Consider the following 19,488-nt stretch of genomic DNA (forward strand, 5'->3'; position numbering starts at 1 on the left):
TCATTTACATTTATTTATTTGGCGGATACTTTGATCCAAAGTGACTTCCAAGACAGGCAGAAACAAATCAAGTACATAACCATTAAGGCGCTGTACTACTGCTAGGTACAATATGAGACCAGACAGAAATGCGAGAATGTTGAAGGAAGATCAGAGAGTAGGTCAAACACCCCAATATTATAAACTGTTGAGTACAGAAAATAATATTCACAATTAAGTGCTAGGTAGTACCAGTCATACAGAGAAGGAAATCGACATCATGAAAATGTCAATGCGGTTAGGACATTAGAGGCATCGGCATATATGTATAGTAATAATAAGGAAGTGTGGTGCAGTACATGTCATAGAATGATGAGTAGCACATTTAAACATTACAGTCAGCAGGTACAATACAGAGTATAGAAGGTTGGGTTCGTTAGTGGTGAAGGTAAAGTTTTTGCGGAAAAAGTGAATCTATAGGTGGATTGGATGGAGTCAACAACTCTTTCCACTATCAAGGAGCCATGCATGCAAAGATGAGGAGTAATATGTGCCTGCTTCAGTTGACTGAAGCCCAGACATGCAGCAGCATTTCGAATCTGGAGGGATTTGGTGCTGATATGATGCTGATAGACCTGCAAAGAGAGAGTTGCAGTAATGTGGTTTTGAGACTAGGAATTAGGCTGCATACTCTGACAGAGATGGTCTTGATTTTCCTGATATTGTTCAGAGTGAATGTGCAGGATTGGGAGATTGCTGCAATGTGGTCAGTTGGGGTTAGCTGGTCATCATTGCCCCTTCTGCCAGATTTGGACAGTAAGAGTGAGGAAGAGCCAAGCTGAATGGAGATGTTGTAATGAACTGAAGGACTGGCTGGAATGACCAGGAGTTTTGTTTTTGACAGGTTGAGCTGGAGGTGGCAATGCTTCATCCAAACTGCAATGCCAGAGAGACATGCGAGATGTGTGCTGAGAAAGTGGTATCCCCTGGGGTGAGGGGCAACAAGAACTGTGAGTCATCAGCGTTGCAGTGCAAGGAGAGGCCATACTACTGGACGACAGCGCCCAGTGAGGTGGAGTACAGAAAAAAGAGGGGTTCAAGCGCTGATCCTTGAAGCACTCCGTTTGTTGCCTTGTGTGCTTTGGATACCACACACCATGATACCCTGTAGGATCTTCCTGAGAGGTTGGACTCAAACCAACTCAGTGCCGTCCCCCTGATGGCCAGGAGGACCTGGAGGTTAACAACAGGTTATCAAAGGCTGCAGATGGGTTTAGTAGAATGAGGACTGACAACTAGGAGGATGCCCTTACTGCCCACAGGCCATCCACAACTGAGAGGAGGGCAGTTTTCTTGGAATGACCATTCTTGAAGCTTGACTGCACGGGATCCAGCAAATTATTCAGTATCAGAAAGTGACTAACCTGGTTAAAGAACGGTCGGTTCAAGAGTTTTAGACAGAAATGGAAGGAGAGAGCCTGGTCAGCAGTTTTCTATATGTGATGGATTGAGTGCTTTCCACTTTCACCCTACACCTAAGTCCAGAACTTTTAAATTATGCATGTTAAAGAATGTGTAAATATATGACTATGTTTGTCATGTACTCCTTTAGTTTTTTTAAATCACTTGAAATATTTGTACTTCCATGTGTAAAAACTGTGTAAAAGGTTTCTTGAGTTTGGTTTTGGTAAGTTTACTATACTGCTGCAATGAAACAGCAAAGTCATACAGTCTACATGCACACACACTATAAATGGTCAGCTGTGCTTTTTATATAGTTGCATGTTCCTCTTTGGTAATTACAACAGAGGCGCAGCATCAAAATGATCATGTGACTTCCTTTCTGGTTTGTCACCACAGGCTAAGAGGGATACAAAACCCACAGTTTAATTTTCTATCATAACTGAAGTTTCACCATCAGAACAGCTAGTGCTGTCTGTTTTCACATAGTTCACATACTCTCATGTTTCAGCAGAATGAGGAGGAGGAAAGAAAGATAGAGAGACAGTGAGGAATCTGTGATGATCCACTGACATAATGGTGAATCTACCTTTTTTTAAAGGTATCAGAAAATGGCAATAAGTTAAATAATACAGTACACATGGGAAAACATTTGATGAACTCACATGTGATCAATTAATGAAACAGCATACTCCCAAGAATGACCAGTGATATTCATGGCAGCAGTTTACACATAAACCTGTACCCATTGAACCAGGAATATTGCTGATGGCTTAGATCATAAAGAACACAGGGGTTGATACAGAACCTTTTATGTCTCAGGCTTTGTCACGCAGAGATCAAGGAAGTATAACAGGGGTGATCCCAAAGCAGCATAGCACCTGGCATCTCTCATTTCCCTGCTCCGTATCTCATTAAAAAAATTAATCCCACATGGGAAATAGGACTGATATGGGGGAAAAACACAAATATACATTAATTTTCTCAGTTCAACCCATATAATTTATATCCAAAGGGTATAAATCAAAGGAAATGAAAATGATTACTTTGCAAACTTAGGACAGGCACTAAATAAATGCATTATATTCATAATGTAGCACCAATAGTATGACTGATGTACAATATTTTCCCAATCTTTCATATGCACTTAAAGTTTATTTAACTACGAGCTTACTTTAGTTGATCATTTATACTTTAATAAAATTTTGGTTTTCTGCTATGGATGATGTGTGTGTATGTGTAGTTGTGATTGTTGTGTGTACTCATTTGTGTATAAGCAGGACTACATTGTATTTTTGTGTTCTTTTGCCCCTCAGGCCAGTGGAGGGTGGGGACATTCACCATGTTTGCTTAGAGAGTGAAATCTTGGTCCTGTTTGGAATATCCAGAGAAGAGGCAATAACATAGGCATGATTACTAAGGCTGGTCCTCCAAAATAGGTCACACACATCTGGATTCAGGGTTGAATACTTTTATTCATGATCAACCAGGATATGGAAGACTCAGAGGGGAATATGAAATCCAGATGTGGCGCTGCGTTCTGGACCATCTGTAGGGCTTTCATCGTACATGCTGGGAGACCCACTAGAAGGGCATTACAGTAGTCCAGCTGAGAGATAACCATGGCCTGTACCAACAGTTGGGTGGCATAATGAGTCAGGTAAGGACTGATTTTCCTTATGTCGTAAAGTGTGAAGCAGCATGACCGGAAGACCGATGCAACATGGTCGGAGAAGGATAGCCAGTCATCAATCATGACACCCAGGTTTCTCACTACCTTAGTTGGGATGAGAGATGAAGAGGCGATTTTTATGTTGATATTGTGGTGGATAGATTGATTGGCTGGAATGACCAGGAGGTCAGTCTTGGAGGGGTTTAATTGAAGGTGGTGTTCCCTCATCCATGTGGATATGTCTGAGAGACAAGCTGAGATACACGTTGAGACCTGTGGGGTCATCTGGTGGAAATGACACGTAGAGTTGGGTGTCATCTGCGTACCAGTGATATGAGGAGCCATGCGAGTGGATAACTGGGTCCAGGGAGGTGGAGTATATTGCAAAGAGAAGGGGTCCCAGCACCGAACGTTGGGGCACCCCTGTACAGAGGCAATGGGATGTGGACATTTGTCCTTGCATTGACACATTGAAGGAACGCCCAGTAAGGCAAGATCACATCACTCTCAGACACAGCGTGCATGTGTGCCAGAAAAAGGTCGGGGGTGAAAATGGGCACTTTGAGCTGGTACTTTGAGTCCAGATGTAAAGGGATTACGATCCAAGCTTGTTATCTTTCATTGGTTCTTACAGTGGAGAATCAGCCCCACTGAGGACAAGAAACACATACAGGAACAAAGACAAGATGATTCACGCCAATATAAACAAACAAACACAGAATCTCCTATGATATTATGTAGATGCATGAAATATTAATTGTCTTTACATAAGGCATGTGTTCCAAAGTTTCAATCCCTTCAACACCAAGAACTATAAACACAACCAGGATATGACTCAACTTTACCAAACTGAAACCAAAAAGGAGACCAAAGAACCAAAGAAAACTCACCAATAGCACCAATAAGTAAATCAAAAATGATCATGATAAATATGTACATGTACTGCCCATTTTGCTCCATTTTCAGAATGATGGAATAATGTCCAATTTCTTCCTGAAAAAAACCCCACAGAAACAAATAATTATCTTTCTTTGTACATCAGTGACTGAGATATGATTCTACTAACATTTCAGACTAACATCTTTGGAATAGGGTTTATAATACTCTCTGGAAGAGCTGTGTTGGTTTATGTGACCACTACTGTACAGATCCAGATTGTCATTTAATACAAAAACCTGTGTCTGCATACATTACTATATGCTCTCTCTTTGATTACAGGTTATTTTGCAATACAAGATCAGTTACATTTTGAATGTACACACTGGTAATTAGTGTAACTGGAGAGAAATAAAATACTTACTTTCAGTGAGTCTATTTTAACGTCTTGTGTATTATTGATGGTACAGAGCACAACTGCCTTGTCAGTACTGGACTCAAGCTTCACGTTTACACATGGACGCCACTCATCCTCCTCCTTTCTACCCCAGACCTTGATTTCTGTATCGTTAAGGGTTAAACTGTCTGCTTTTTTCTGTCAGGAGGGAGCGAGAGAATGAGTTTGACACTCTAACACAGTTTACAGCATTCTTTGCCAGTCTATTCCCTGTAATCTAGACACACTGGTTGAACAATAGTTTATCATGTTTTACTGATGTACTTCACAAACAATGATCACACATTCATTTTTGGTGGGTTTTATTCAGATATTACAGGTTACTGGAAACATATTGAATTTACCTGAATGGTAACCAACAGTTCATTGACACGTGGTGAGGTTGTGAAACTTGTGAATTCTGGGTCAGGGTGGTAGAGCAGTTTCTCTTGGCAGGCTAGTGATTTGTTCCCTGCTTTCAGTAACACAGGGAATGGACCAGAATCTGTGAACACTATGAGAGGAGGTGTCTGAAACCGGAGGACCTGAGAGGAAGACAGTATAAGGAAAACAATATTGAGAAACAAATGAGAATCCAACAGAAGCAGATGTGCATGCACAGGGTGGAGCTGGTTGTGTTTTGGTGGTTAGAGATGTTTCTTACCCCTGAACTGAAGCTAACATCAGTAGTGTAGTCATTCAGAGTTATTGCCTCCACAAATTCCAGATTAGATCCCACCACTTGAATTGACCTATTACCACTGGAAAACAGACATTAAACCATGTTCAGGTCAAAAATAAGGCAGTAAGAAAAAAAGGGTGTAAGTCATATTGTGGTCATAACACTTATCAAATTACATTTTTATTACGTGTTTTGGCAAAAATGTTCAACAAAAATGGTGGACAGAGATGTCTAACAGGACTAAGTACGAAAGCAGACAAATAAAAAGATGAGAGCAGCCTAAATCCTTTCTCTCAAGATCCTGTTTCCTTTTATAACATGGTGTGTACTGTCACAAAGATTAAGTAACGGTTTCTGTTCCCATACCTTATCAGCAGGCAAAGGAGCAAAAATAAATAAATACATAAATAATAATAATCACTTAATTAAAGCAGAGCTTACACACACACACACACATACGCTTTGTAAAGGAGACTAGATGCATTTCAGATGCAGGTCAGTTTTACTTTTAATAAGATAAAATAACAACATAACAAAAGAGTTTCAAACTGTCAAAGAGCAGGTTCAGGCAGGTGTTCCAGAAAGTGAGTTTAGTGAAAACTCAGACTTAGTTAACTCTAAGTGGGTAGTAAATTTCCTACAAGAGGAGCCCTATGGCTTCATTCTCCTAGCAAAATAAAACTATAAGGTGCTTCTATTAGGAGGTTTACTACTTGTTCTTAGTTAACTAACTCAGATTTTTCACTAAGCCCACTCTCTGGAATGCCCCCCCAGTTGGGTGTTCCAGAAAGCGAAAACTGAAGAGTAAGAAGAAAACCTCCTAATAGAAGAGCCCTATGACTTCATTCTCCTAGCAAAACAAAGTCCAAGGGCTCTTCTATTAGGTGGTTTACTACTTGCTCTGAGTTAACTAACTCAGAGTTTTCACCAAAACCACTTTCTGGAACACCCCCAGGTCCTAGACAGGCAGGGTAAACCAAACGCAGTGTAACAGTGTAAACACCAAACAAAGCTGGACAAAGAAACAGGGAAAACCAAGGAGTATTAATATAAAGCTAAATGAGGCAAAACTTTATTTCCTCTTCCCTGTTTCAAAAATGACTGCCAGACATTAGTCTACTGTTCAATTGGACATGCTTACTATTTATACTTCTAGAAGTGGTTTTTAAAGAAATCTTTTTATATGTGTACCTCATCCACCACCTGACAATGAATCTGTGCATTTTATAATAAAGCTCCTGGAAAGTGAACAAATTATCTTGGAAAGCTGTCAAATATAAAGAGGAGAAAACTGAAAGTGTGGGCATGTGTGCTGAGCAGGGGTGAAAGGCATCAGATTCCAAAATCTTGATCAGAGCTGACAACCTACAACAGAAAAATTTGGATTTTCTTTTGCATGTACCTTGCCCAAGATTTTCTAGGTTGCATATTCGTGCAGCTGGGTTGGGATCCATAAAAGATAGCTGTGTTACCATGACAACCACCATCTGGCATGACCACACACACTCTTGCAGTTCCTTTGATACCTCCTGGAATGTGGAAGATCAGATTGTCACTGGAACGTTGGAGAACTGGAGAACTGGAAAAGAGAAGAATCAGGTTACACATATACACGCATAATAAAAAACACATTAAAAAATAACAAACAAAACCCACAAGTTCTCATTTATGAAAAACCCAGAGCAAATTAACACTCACTCTTTTGGATTGCAGTCCAAGTCCCACTGAACTCTGACCTTAGTGACAGAATTCAGGTTCTTTCCCCTCAGACGCACGTTGTTCCGACCATGGAAAGAAATCACATTTGGTTCCACAGATAGAATCTCTGGCTCCTAATAAACACAAAGATTGGAAACATCAAATATCCCAACGATAAAATCACAGACCAAGACAGGAAAAATTGGACAGGAGGACTCTGTTTACAACTACTCACCTCATACTTCAACTCTGAGCTTCTGCACACGTCCTGAAAAGTGACCACATGTAAGAAAGCTGTGTTACGATACATGTTTCACAGCAAAAATCCAAAACTCATGCAAAAGTGAAATACAACGGACAACACTGCGACAGGACCAAACTCTGTCCACTGACTGTTTGATGACCTTTATCTGTGAGTGAGTGCTCTGTGAGCTATATCTGTGACTGAATTGTCCTACCTGTGTTTGGATTGCAGATCCAGATGGCCAGGAACAGCGCTGACCAGACCAGACACAGCCAGCTGACACACATGCTATACACCTGCACATCACACAGTCAAATCTCCACATGTAATCATTTGTTTGTTTTTAATAATTCCAGCTTTAATAAAAAATCATAGATTACCATAATGATGAATGCAATGCTTTGTTTAAAAAACGGAAATAAAAACACCATCTGAGTTTGATACAATCTTTCTTTGTCTAATTGAGGGGTGAGCATAACATGATGCAAAGTTTTCTGAGTTTCCTTACTGAGTGTAAGCAGATCCTTCAGAAATACTGGAGCAGTTCTTCAGTGTCACTTCCTCTGTGATGGTCTGCTTCTCAACAGTTACTGCTGCTGTGACTCTAAGACCTAATCAAGGAAACATAGTCCTGTCTCTGATCATGCAATTGTCAACAACTGGATCACGAAAAAAATATTCTGAAAATGACAGAATGTTCAATTTTGAGTGCTAAAAGACTCTGTAGACTCCTGTTTATTACAATACTGGACACTTTACTGACCCTCAGCAGAGACCTGATGGCTTGAGAAGGTGCAGGAGCAGTCGACAGAGACACTGGTTTGACTGGATGTCTCACACAGATCTCCACTTTCTGTTTTGAAGAAACATGAATATGCAGGACGACCTTGGCCTTTCACAATTACCCTGAGACGCAGAGTAACCTGAGAGACAAACACAGTATTTACACAAATGAACATTTTGTTAAAATGGGCATTTTAAGACAACTTTCTCATCTTTAACTCTGCTAAACATGCTATATGTTACATGATGTGATAAGTACACAAAGTAAGATATGTCACTATCTCAATTAATTCACTAAATCACTGAAGCCAAAACAAACCCTGATAAAATCACTTCATTTGATATTCATCATATGTATAAAATGAACTAAAGACAGAGCTTTATTCTTTGACACCTGTGAAATATTCAGCTCTTTCTTGATGACATCTGCAGGAATGTTCACCCAGATGGACCCATGACATTCTTGCCAAATGGAGCATCTGAAGAGATTCACAAAGGACAAGAAAGTCCAATTTTTAGGACAGAGCTTGAAAAAGGCCGAAAAACATTCAAAGCTCAGACAAATCGACCCACTTAGTCTGTAAACAATGTGTTATTGTGAGACCTACGAACAATTTTTTTATTCTTACCATGTGAACTTCTCCTAGCATGTTGAAGTTTTTACATAATATTGGTATCTAAGATCAGCTGTTCATAATCAATCAGTATGCAGTATACTGAGTGTAGACATGACATTTCTGTGAAATTAAGAGGTGGAAAAAATTGCTGGAGAGTTTGTGGAGCAGATGGATCCATTTTGTAGGGTTCATACTGTCTAAAAAATGCATACAGTGGAGAGAGACAGATGAAAATGTGGTATTTCACAGCCATTTGGCTGAAGCCAAAATGGTTCAAGGGTCTTGTTGATTAGCTAATTAACAGCTAGTCACAATTTAGCACAGAAGGACTGCCATGGTTGGTTCACAAGACCAGCTCATATTTACATTTCATGAACAACTTTTCTTGTTAGGGCATTGTCCTGCTGAAGATCCTTTCAAAGCTTTTTAATAGGGTCATTGTAAAGACTTTACACTGATGTGTTCAGTTTACCAAACCAATCTTGTGAACAACTTCAACCAATCACCAGTTTTTTTATTGGTGAAAAGCAAACCCATTCCCACATCCAGTCATACCATGTTTGCATGTCTCCTGCATCTAATTAGTATTGCCTGTCAAAGCAAACTCAACTGTACAATGCTGGTCATGACGAGATGCCTGAGGACAAAACACCCCTGTGTATCTGTAAACCGGCAGAACGCTTTGGACAATATACAATTAACTTCAGAATAAGAATATTTAAAAAATTTAAGGGGTTCCTCATAGCATATGAGTCGGGCTAAAGGGTGATACAGGCCTGATTATACATTTTCTAGTCATGTTTATGCAGTTACTCAGTCAGTCTCTATTGCCAAAGGGGAAAGTATGCAGTGGTGTATAGTAATGAAGAAACACTTCATTATTTTACTTAAGTGTGTTTTTGCAATATTTCTGCAATATTTCAAGTATAAATGTTTCTCTCAACTTTCACTCTTACTTCACAACATTTTAAAAAGCAAATGGGTACTTTTACTCTGATGCATTTCCCCACACAACTTGGTTACTTAGGCTACTGCAATACTGAATTAGCGGAAAACAACAAATACACAAATGCGTACAATGCTTTACTCAGCGTCTCACTCAGCTGAACTGTGCCCTTGAGGTTAGCATGGTTATGACCAGTCCATGCCACATGGTATGTCTATGCCCCGGTCTCATCTCAGCCCTGCTCAGTATCGGTTTCTTATTTAAATCACTTTATTAGCGTATATATTTGGCAAAGCTGCAGTTATTTCTATCATATTTGAGTGACTGTGATGGGAGTCCTAGGCATTTGTCGACAATCACACAGAAGTAAAGGAGAAACATAACATAACACTTGACCACCAGCATCTATCCTGTGATCAGCACAATTTTTTTTAACAGTTGGTAAGATGGACTCTTTTTGATGGTATGTGAGACATGTTTTGAGCAAATTAAAAAAAAGTAAGGAAAGCTCCTTTTGTTTTTTCATTATTTATTTCAGTTACTTGTGCTTTTGATACTTAAGCACATGTGATACCATATACTTCAACATTTCTATTTGAACAGGAGACACTCTCTAAGTCAAGAGAGTTCTCTTTACTTTTACTGAAGTATAGCAATTGGGTAATTTATACAAAACTAAGAGTATGAGTGAGGTTACTGGATAGCAATGTTGAGGTGCAGAGTAGCAGCTGACAAACAGACCTGCTTTTGGACACACACCAGCCACAAAGGGGATCTGGAGCAGACCTGCATTCCCCCATAGTGTTGTATTCACCACACTGAGCCACTGACACCCTTCTCATCTAAAACATACATTAATCAATCAACCAATCAGTTCCATCAACCACTACCATTATTTCAATAGAAACATTTCCCATCAACATTAAACTCTCATACACCAATCAAATGACAAATTAATCATGCTTTCAACCAACTTATTCTGCAGTCAGTAAATAGCACACACCTTTACTTGCACTGCCCTGGTTGACCTGTGGTTTACATAAAAGATTCAGCAGTGCCACAGCCATATGACTCACCTGGTTTTTCAGAGCTATGTAGATGTGACTGCGATCCACTGGATCAAACAGCATTCTGGGAAAAAACCTATAACCATTGTCAGATTTGTAAAGCACCATTGGACAAGTTGGATTGAGGTCCTTATCCAGCACAAGCTGAAAACAAAAGTATTGGAGTCCATTGATTTAAGTCAGAATATATGAACATGAAAGCCAAGCATATTAGTTTCTACAGCTGGAGAAGATCATGATGACATTTTTGCAGAAAAGAAGTTTTGGATTGAATTGTGATTTCAGCTTGTCAGATTAAAATGGTATGTAACCTCTTTCGGCCTCCCACCAGAAATGATAGCATTTTAGAGTGATCATAAAAGATTTTCAGGACCATAGAAACACTGAAGCAGGATAAAAAATTGTGACTGACATATTATTCTGAAAATGAAAACCACAGTACGTAAATGAGACCTTAATCAATTGTCCTTCTTCTGTCCCAATGAAGAGTGCAACCCACGGCTCATTTTTCTCCGCAGCCACTGATAAAATGGACCTGTACCTAAACACCACTGTCTTCGGGGTCAGGATTTTTTCATCCTGTCCTGCTCTTCCCACTGGCTGTAAGATAAGTATCAAAACTGCATTGGTCAAACGGGACCATGCACGCCATGTCGCCAAATTTCACTCACGAGAGGGTATTAGATTTGATGAGCATTATGACTTTCATCATTATCCGGAACAATACCGGTGTGGCTGTGTTACGCAAGATGTTAAACGTAATAAGCTTACTAGGGCTCATATCTGCGACATCAGGATCAGAATTAGGGGAGAAGAGTGTGACTGTTTCTGATTAATGTCAGATAAACATATCAGATATCAGTTGTCTAATGCATGATCAAATGCGGTGCCCTGACTGATTGCGGTGCTAGTATTATAGAACGAAAATTGTAATAAAAAATTATTCAGTGTTGTGCAAAGACTGTTAACGTTAACCAGAGTTTAACGTTTTTAGTAAGAACTGAACGTCTTTTTCCCCAAACCTTGCATTCTGCAGGGGCGTTTTCCTTGAGGTCGCAAAAATCATGAACCTCTGAGAGTTCTTGGCTGATGTCGTAAATTGTCAAAGCATTGTTCGCTGTATCCCGCGCGTTCTCCGCACTGAAGACACCTGCCCAGAGGACTTCTTCAGTGTCCTTGATGACTGTGGACGACAGGAGTCTTCGACGCTGCTTGTCTTCGCAACATTTCAGAGTCGCACCTCTGAGAGATTTCAACGTGTCTGCCTTTGTGCCCTTGTTTTCAGTCCGTAAGAGTTGCACCTTAAGACTTGCAGATCCATTTTCTGTCATTACGTTCAAAAACAGGTATGAACTTAAATTCAATTGGAACCCGTCTACTAACTGGACTTTCTTTTCGGAATGAATATAAGGTGGTGTCGGAGTATCACGAGTGTTAGACTTGGAGAAAATGCCACCGTATTGCTCATCTTGAGTGTTCCACAATGACACAAAATTACTGGTGCCACAGGGGCTTTCTTCGTTTTCTTTACCCACCAAAAGGTATTTCTGGGATTTGATGTCAACAATGAAGGCAACGGATGATGCCTTTCTCCAAGGCCCAACTGATATTGATTCACGGTGTAAACTTTTGGTGATGTCATTTTCATCAAGAACCTCGCAATACCCACAATTTAATGTTCCACAGGTAATCAGTGTCTTGTTGCTTCCAAAGTAGACTAAAATATTCACTCTGTTGGAATGCGTTGCATTAGAGATGTACCTTTCTGTCTCAATGGTTAAGTTGTGTCGCATCTGATGCAGTCGATCGTCGGTGAGAACATAAACTTTATTATTGCCCACCGCAAAGTCTCTAATGTCCCCCTCAAAGTTCAGTTCGTCCGCACATATGGAGTATTTAAAGAAAAGAAGAATTCCGAGTAGTGATCCCCTCATGGTAAACTTCTGGTCAAGCGTCAGTCGCTAAAAACATACTCGCGATTGTTTTCTCGCACTCTAATTACATTCAGCGAAAAGAGGTGCGACCTTCCGAACCCCAAGTGAAACTGGTGATGTCCTACGTTGCTTTATGACTTCCGCACTCCGGCGCACTCATAATATCACAAGTCTCACTAAGCAGTAACATGTCTCGTGAAGTTCAAACCAATTTAACATCTATGTCAATGCAAAAACGTATGTGGATTAAAAACTTACAGCGTACACGCTATGCCTCTATATTTCCAAACAATGATAACAGTTGTGGGAGAGAATTCTCAGCCAGGACCAGATATGAGATTCTAACTACAGATTCTAACTACACTGTTCACTCATTTTCAAAATAATCAAAATATTCAGAGTCTGATGCAGTGTAGGCTACGTTTATTGCATGAAATCGAAGCAGAATACAGCAAACGGAGCCGTTCCCGGGGCAGCCGTGGTCTAAAGGGGCAGCCGTGGTCTAAAGGTTAGACAACCGTTGTGTGTGTGTGTGTGTTCACTACTGGTGTGTTGGATGGGTTAAATACAGAGGACAATTTCACTGTTCACTGTTCACAGTGTGTGTGTGCAATCACAGAAACTGAAACTTAATTTGCTGAAGCAGTCCTCACAAAGCACCGATTCTTATACATATTATCAATTCCCCAAAAAAGGATGAGCACTGCCTTGTCTCTTTTCGGTTGGGTGCCTCTGCAGGTCACGCCTCGCAGATTCCCAATACACTCTGCAATACACCATTATTTCATATTCTCCACTTATAACAGGCATGAGTTGTCACCAATATTTACTGCCCCTCTCCTTAGTGGAATAAAAAGCATGCCATGTAACCTTGAACATTTCACCGTCTGCATGCTTTGTTAATGACCATAAAGAGTGGGCCTCTGCCGGTGCGTTATCTCCAGTGCACTCCTTAAGAGGCCTCACAGATCTCTTCTTTTTGAATACAAAGAATTTGATATTTCTTGTAATATAAAAGATTATATATTTGCAAATTTTAATACAAATGATTACACTGATTCATGGTCCGTGTGCGTTCATTCATTATTCTATTTTTGGAAGTGAAATGGAAAACCAAAAGGTATATGACTTTTCAGAATTCTGTAGTCACTAGGTAAATGAAATGTAGATACTTGTTTTAATAATTTGGGGTTTAAAAATAAATAGCCTATTGACCACTTACTCGTTTCTATTTATCAAATGAATATTACCTTGGCATAATATAAAAAGCGAAAATGTAATAATGAAAAAATGTCCTTCCTGCGAATTCCCAAGGATGCGCCGGTCTGATTTGTCACATTGCTCAGAACAAAAAGAGATATGCTTTCGAGTGACGTGACAAATTAGTCCAATATTCTAGTTTTATACGTTCTATAACTGGTTATGCTATTGACCTGGAAGGACCCTAACGTGGCGTGTTAACCTTTGCAAATTCTCCGACTGGGTGATTTGAATGGCTACGTCTACTCTTGAGGCATACTCTGATATACTGGTAATTAGTGAAACAGGAAGGCATGCGATGCGTGCACACATTTTATAGCAGCTCACGAACATTGGCGTGGGACGTGGATGCTCTGTGATGAGTGCGCGAAGACTGTGTGATGGTAACAAACTCTGATGCTCAGCTGGAAATAGGCGGGTTAATGAAATAGGCCTACCATTATTGCAAATGCCGTCTATTTGCAGTGAATTATATTAGGGGGCAGGGCGAAAACACGTCAGAACGTTATTGGGGTGAGATACTCCACTTCGCGATGGGGTTGATTTGTCACATTGCTCAGAACAGAGATATGCTTTCGAGTGACGTGACAAATTAGTCCAATATTCTCAATATTTTAAACGTTCTATAACTTCAATATATCATGAAAGCAAAATAAAGCCATAGCTTTTATCTCTTATTCATATGAATCAGAAAACGAAACTGACACCTTTTCCGGAATTTGATTTCACGTCCAAAAATAGAATAATGAATGAACGCAAAAGTACACTGACCATTCATCGCTATAAAAATGACAATTATTGCTACAGTGTTTATCATGATTGTTACAATAATTATCCTTAAGAAACATTTTATTTCTCCAGCACAGTGTTAATGAGAACAAACAAGAACAAAGTTCAAAGTTTGCCACTGCTTCCTTGGCGCTTTGCAGCGCTCACCATGTAACCCAATAACGGGTCAAACTAAACTCACACATGCAGTTAACATAGTTTTCATGTTTAAATGAATTCCAGCGGTCAAGATGGTCAGTTGTACAAATGCGTTTACAGAGCAGTTTTATTAAATAGAGCAAAAAATCTGTTATTACTGTTCACAATAAAATACCTTTATTAAAAAAAAAATAAAACCAGTCAAGCATGGAAAAACAAGAGGATAGACCAACCAGGCAGCATATTAAGAGAGTGATGAGTGAGGAGAGATAACAAGAGAGATGGAGCAACCAACTCACCACACCACAGCACACGATCACACACTACACTTTGTGACTCACTACAAACCATTGCACTCGGATCAGTCAGGTGGTTAAAAGAGTGACACACGTGCAAGCCAACTGCACCCTGCGGCGCTGCCGGGGAGAAAAGGGATAAGAAGGGATAGACTATGACAGAGGTAAACAGGCGTCAGTCAATATCAATCACCCAGAACGAACAGGTACGCACAATACCTTTCAATACCCGCAAAATTAACTGTAATTTGTTTAAAACTTAAAACAGACAACAATCGGTCCCTTGTAGACAAGTGCACCATCAAGGACCACATTTTAATCGCACTTTAGTGTGTACTAAATGTAGTATTTTGGAACAACTGATTTGAACTTAAGTATATTTAAGTTATTTGATTCAAATTTTAATACAAAATATAGCTGCAAGCAGCAATGAAGGGGCCAAGCAGCTCATGGCCACTAGGTAGACAAGTAATCAGCACAAGACACCAGCCCATCATAGGGTGAGCAGACACACTGAAACCCAGTATTCCCTATGAGGGTGTGAGATTGCACCAAAATTCACCTAGGGCTTTGGCCTGCCATAGACAGACCTTAAAAAATTATGATACCAAGATGACTGAAAAATAAAATGGCCCACATAGAGGGTTCATAATTTCTCAGCTAGGATTCTTTACTGTAATGATTCACAAGAAGTTTGGTTGAAATATCTGCGTTCCTCCTGAATTAATAGGTACTTCAATACATTTTTATGTGTTTTTCTGGTGTAGCGCCCCCATGCAGCCACCGGGCAGTGATGTGTACCAAGTTTGACATCAATCCATGCAAGAAATGCTGAGATATGCTTGCTTCCTGTTTTAGAGGCTCCACCATTGAAGTTCATTGGACAACAGCTGCCATATCATTTGTCCTAGCAAAATTCTTTATACAACTTTTAGTCAGGCTCCTCTGTAGATGATGTGTACCAAATTTGGTAGGATCAGATCAATGGTCTAGGACTAGTTCCCAAAGGTAGGGTTTATGAACAGCTCAAAATGGCAGAAAATGAAATATGGTGGTTTTGGTTAACATAGTCCATTTCACTCAACATAAGACAGGGATTAAGGGGAATCAAAGATGACTGTTCTAGGCCAAGCGGTTCAAAAGTTATAAGCAAAAATGTACTCTGAAATTTGGCCTATTGGTGGTGTTACAGGGATGCATGGATTCACCCCAAATTTGGTACTTGGATACCTGGTACTGTCCAATTAAAAAAAAAAAAAAATCCACCAAAGGGTTCTCGGGGCTGCCATAGACTCCCATTGTGGAAACAATAGTAAAAAATTCAAACAATTACAATAGGGTTCCGGCAGATTGGCTGCTTGGCCCCTAATAATAATAATAGTGAAAAATGCTAGCGATTACAATAGGTGCCTGGAGCTTAGCTGCTTGTCAATTTGGTCTACCAGGCGGTTGGGCCTCCGTAAGTCGTGCTAGGTTTGGAGGTGATGCTTCCCAGGCTTAAGAGTGGGTGCCCAGGGCCCAAGGGAGAGTTGGGCTCTGGTCCAAAGCTCCAGGAAGCGAGGCAGAGGCTCAAGCCCCCCCCCATTTGGGTCAAGTTTCAAGTTCAAGTTTAAGTTTATTTAAATTTAAGTTTATTTAAAGCCCAATATCACTGTTTACAGTGGACGACAGCAGCCATATGAATTGTCTATATGCAACTCTTAGTCAGGCTCCCCCGTAGATGATGTGTAACAAATTTGGTGGTGGTAGGATCAACGATCTAGGACTAGTTCGTAAAAGTATGGTTTATGAACTGTTCAAAAAAGTGGGACACAAAACATGGTGATTTTTCAAAAACTAAGTCCATTTCACTCATCATGAGACAGGGATAAAGAGGAATCAAAGATGACTGCTCTAGGCCTAACGTTTCAAAAGTTATAGGCAAAAATGCACTCTGATATTTGGTCTGTTGGTGGCACTAGAGTCAGTGACAGAATGACACCGAATTTGGTGGCTGGATACCTTGGGCTATGCTCTATGAGGGTGCCAAATTTCACCAGGATGCAACCAGGGCTTCTATGGGCTCCCATTGAAAACAATTGAAATTTGTTAAAAACAAGATGGCCAACAAACTAAATGGCCGACAGCTAGAGGTCATAATATTCCAGTTAGGGCATGATACTGTGATGACGCACAAGAAATTTCGTTGTAATATCTGCTTTTGTCTTGGCGTTATGGATATTTTAATACATTAATGTGTTTTTCTGGTATAGCACCACCATGTGGCCAAATTTCATGAAACTTGGTGAGTACCCAGTAGTTGCCCTCTCAATGAAGTGTACCAAGTTTGGCATCAATCCATCTGAGCATTGCTGAGATATGCTCACTTCCTGTTTTGGTGGCTTCGCCATCGAAATTCTTTGGACAACAGTAGCCATATCCTTTGACCTAGCAAAATTCTTTTGATAAATTTTGATCAGACTACCTTGTAGATGAGGCGACCACATTTGGTGGTGATCGGATCAATGGTCTAGGAATAGTTTGCAAAAGTAGGTTTTTCAAAAAATTCAAAATGGAAGAAAATCTAATTGGCAGGAACTGACGGCAATGGGTGCTTTTGACTCGTTGTGGCCCAAGGATTTAGGGGAAAAAAGATCACAACTCTAGGATAAAGGGTTCAAATGTTATTTGCGGAAACGTACCTTGAAATTTGGCCTGTTGGTGGTGCTAGAGGGATGCATGGATTGACCCCAACTATGGGGCCTGGATATCTTAGACTGTCTTGTGCCAAATTTCACAGCTTTTTACCATACGGTTCTAGGGGCTGCCATAGACCCCCACTGCGGAAACAATAATGAGAGTGATGAACACCAACAATTGCAATAGGGTTCCAGCAGCTTCACTGCATGGCCCCTAATTAAATACCCTAAATGCTACTTTAATATGTTATTTTTGGACATTTAAGTTGCTCTAAAAACAATTGCACTCAGAGCAGTATGTAAACGAAGTATGTACTTCAGGAATATTAAATAAGTGTAGTTGTAGTACTCTTTCAAAAAACTTTGTCAAGAGTTTAAAAAAAAGGTATATATACTTAACTACAACTTAATTGTTTCTATATTGCATTTATAAGTCACTGAAAGACTTCTAAAAATGCAGTTATGTATCACCTACATATAATAAAATGATGTTACTGATTTACATAGTGTATCACAAAGAAACGTGTTCCAAATGCATTAAAGTAGTATTCTTCCAATAATACCACCATAGGGGCTGTACAACGAAGCGAGTCTGGCTTATCCCGACTTCTGGTTAACTCAGTAAGTAGTAAACCTCAGTGATGTGTCGTTTGTGGACGATTCAGTCCTTTTGAACTAATCTTTTGTAAGCAAGTCGTCCAAGTGAGTGATTCGTTCATTTTATCTGGGGCCGCGCATGCGCACCAAACAGGCTCAGCTTCGTGCATGAACGGGTCTTTCAGGTGTGTCTTCTGTTCATTTGTTACATAATTGTCCTTAAAAGGATAAACACGTCATAATGTTGTTGGCTGGGTTAATTTTACTTCTACTATATAGCATTGCTTGAAATGTGAGACAGCTGGATGACATCCGTCACCGCTTGATTCCCGCCCCCCCTCGTCTTGGGACTCGGTCTACGTGATTGCACGGCCTTCGCGTGACCTTACTAATAGTACTGTGTTTGTCTGACAAGATTAAAACATTTATTTCAGTAATGTTAACATCACGCCACCTACGAAAAAAAGTTAGGTGAACACAGCAGGAAGCAGTTAGTTGAAAACCAGTTGATTTCAAAAATCTCAGACATGGAATTAAGATATGGCCATGGGTGCTCTGGTGAGGAACGTTCCTGTATTATCTTTATCTGATGTGTTGCCAGGATTCCTTCATTTTACTGAATGAGATTCAAAGATCCAGTAAAAAGATCCCAACTTCCCATCACTACCTCCTAAGAGAAGAGCCCTATGGCTTTGTTCTGCTAGGAGAGTGAAGCCATAGGGCTCTTCTATTAGGAGGTTTACTACTTTCAGTTAACTTAACCAGAAGTTACCTTTACCTTGCTTTGTGGCACAGGCCCTATGGTTAACTGGGTTGTTTTAAACACTATTTTCACGACAAAGTGCCAAATAAGTGACTGCAGAATTAATCATTAAATAACACATAACAGTAGGAGGGGACTAACATCCTTCGCAAGGACAGTTATGTCAGTGCACAGACAACATGCAACTATCATATATTAATCAACACAACACAAAGACTGGATGATCAATGATACACATATGCTTCTACTAGACACTAATGGAAACAAACTGAATAAAGAACTGGAGCTAAGTAAAAGTCCATCGCCCCAAGGCATGCTGGGAAGCTCCACCCATATACCCCCAACACACTACAGTACTCCCCTTTTTTTAAAAAGATCACCTCAGTGTGTCAAAAATACAATCTTTGAAATGCATTCTACAACAGTATGTTAAAGTAATACTTGAAATGTATTCATTTTAAACATAATTTTTGAAAACACATTAAAGTATACTTAAAGTGCATGTAATTAAAACACATTAAATTAAACATACTTTCATTACTCTTCGGATACTTCAAATATACTACTAACAT

General features: G+C 39.9%; 2 protein-coding genes across 2 annotated transcripts; both read right to left on the reverse strand.

Moving 5' to 3' along the window:
* Positions 1–2,896: 2,896 nt before the first annotated feature.
* Positions 2,897–7,114, reverse strand: LOC115810685 (uncharacterized). The gene is made up of 8 exons (XM_030772713.1): positions 7,040–7,114; positions 6,805–6,938; positions 6,509–6,685; positions 5,089–5,185; positions 4,790–4,969; positions 4,413–4,583; positions 4,003–4,105; positions 2,897–3,354 (listed from the first exon to the last, which is right to left on the reverse strand). The coding sequence occupies exons 1-8, from the start codon at positions 7,112–7,114 to the stop codon at positions 2,897–2,899; spliced, it is 1,395 nt and encodes a 464-aa protein (XP_030628573.1).
* A 689-nt stretch (positions 7,115–7,803) lies between these two features.
* On the reverse strand, positions 7,804–12,395 carry LOC115810779 (uncharacterized). The gene is made up of 6 exons (XM_030772827.1): positions 11,484–12,395; positions 10,915–11,061; positions 10,471–10,605; positions 10,136–10,236; positions 8,226–8,310; positions 7,804–7,971 (listed from the first exon to the last, which is right to left on the reverse strand). Exons 1-6 carry the CDS (start codon positions 12,393–12,395, stop codon positions 7,804–7,806), a joined length of 1,548 nt encoding a protein of 515 aa, XP_030628687.1.
* Positions 12,396–19,488: the final 7,093 nt, after the last annotated feature.

Source organism: Chanos chanos, chromosome 1 (assembly GCF_902362185.1).
Source record: "Chanos chanos chromosome 1, fChaCha1.1, whole genome shotgun sequence".
Lineage (NCBI taxonomy): Eukaryota > Metazoa > Chordata > Actinopteri > Gonorynchiformes > Chanidae > Chanos > Chanos chanos.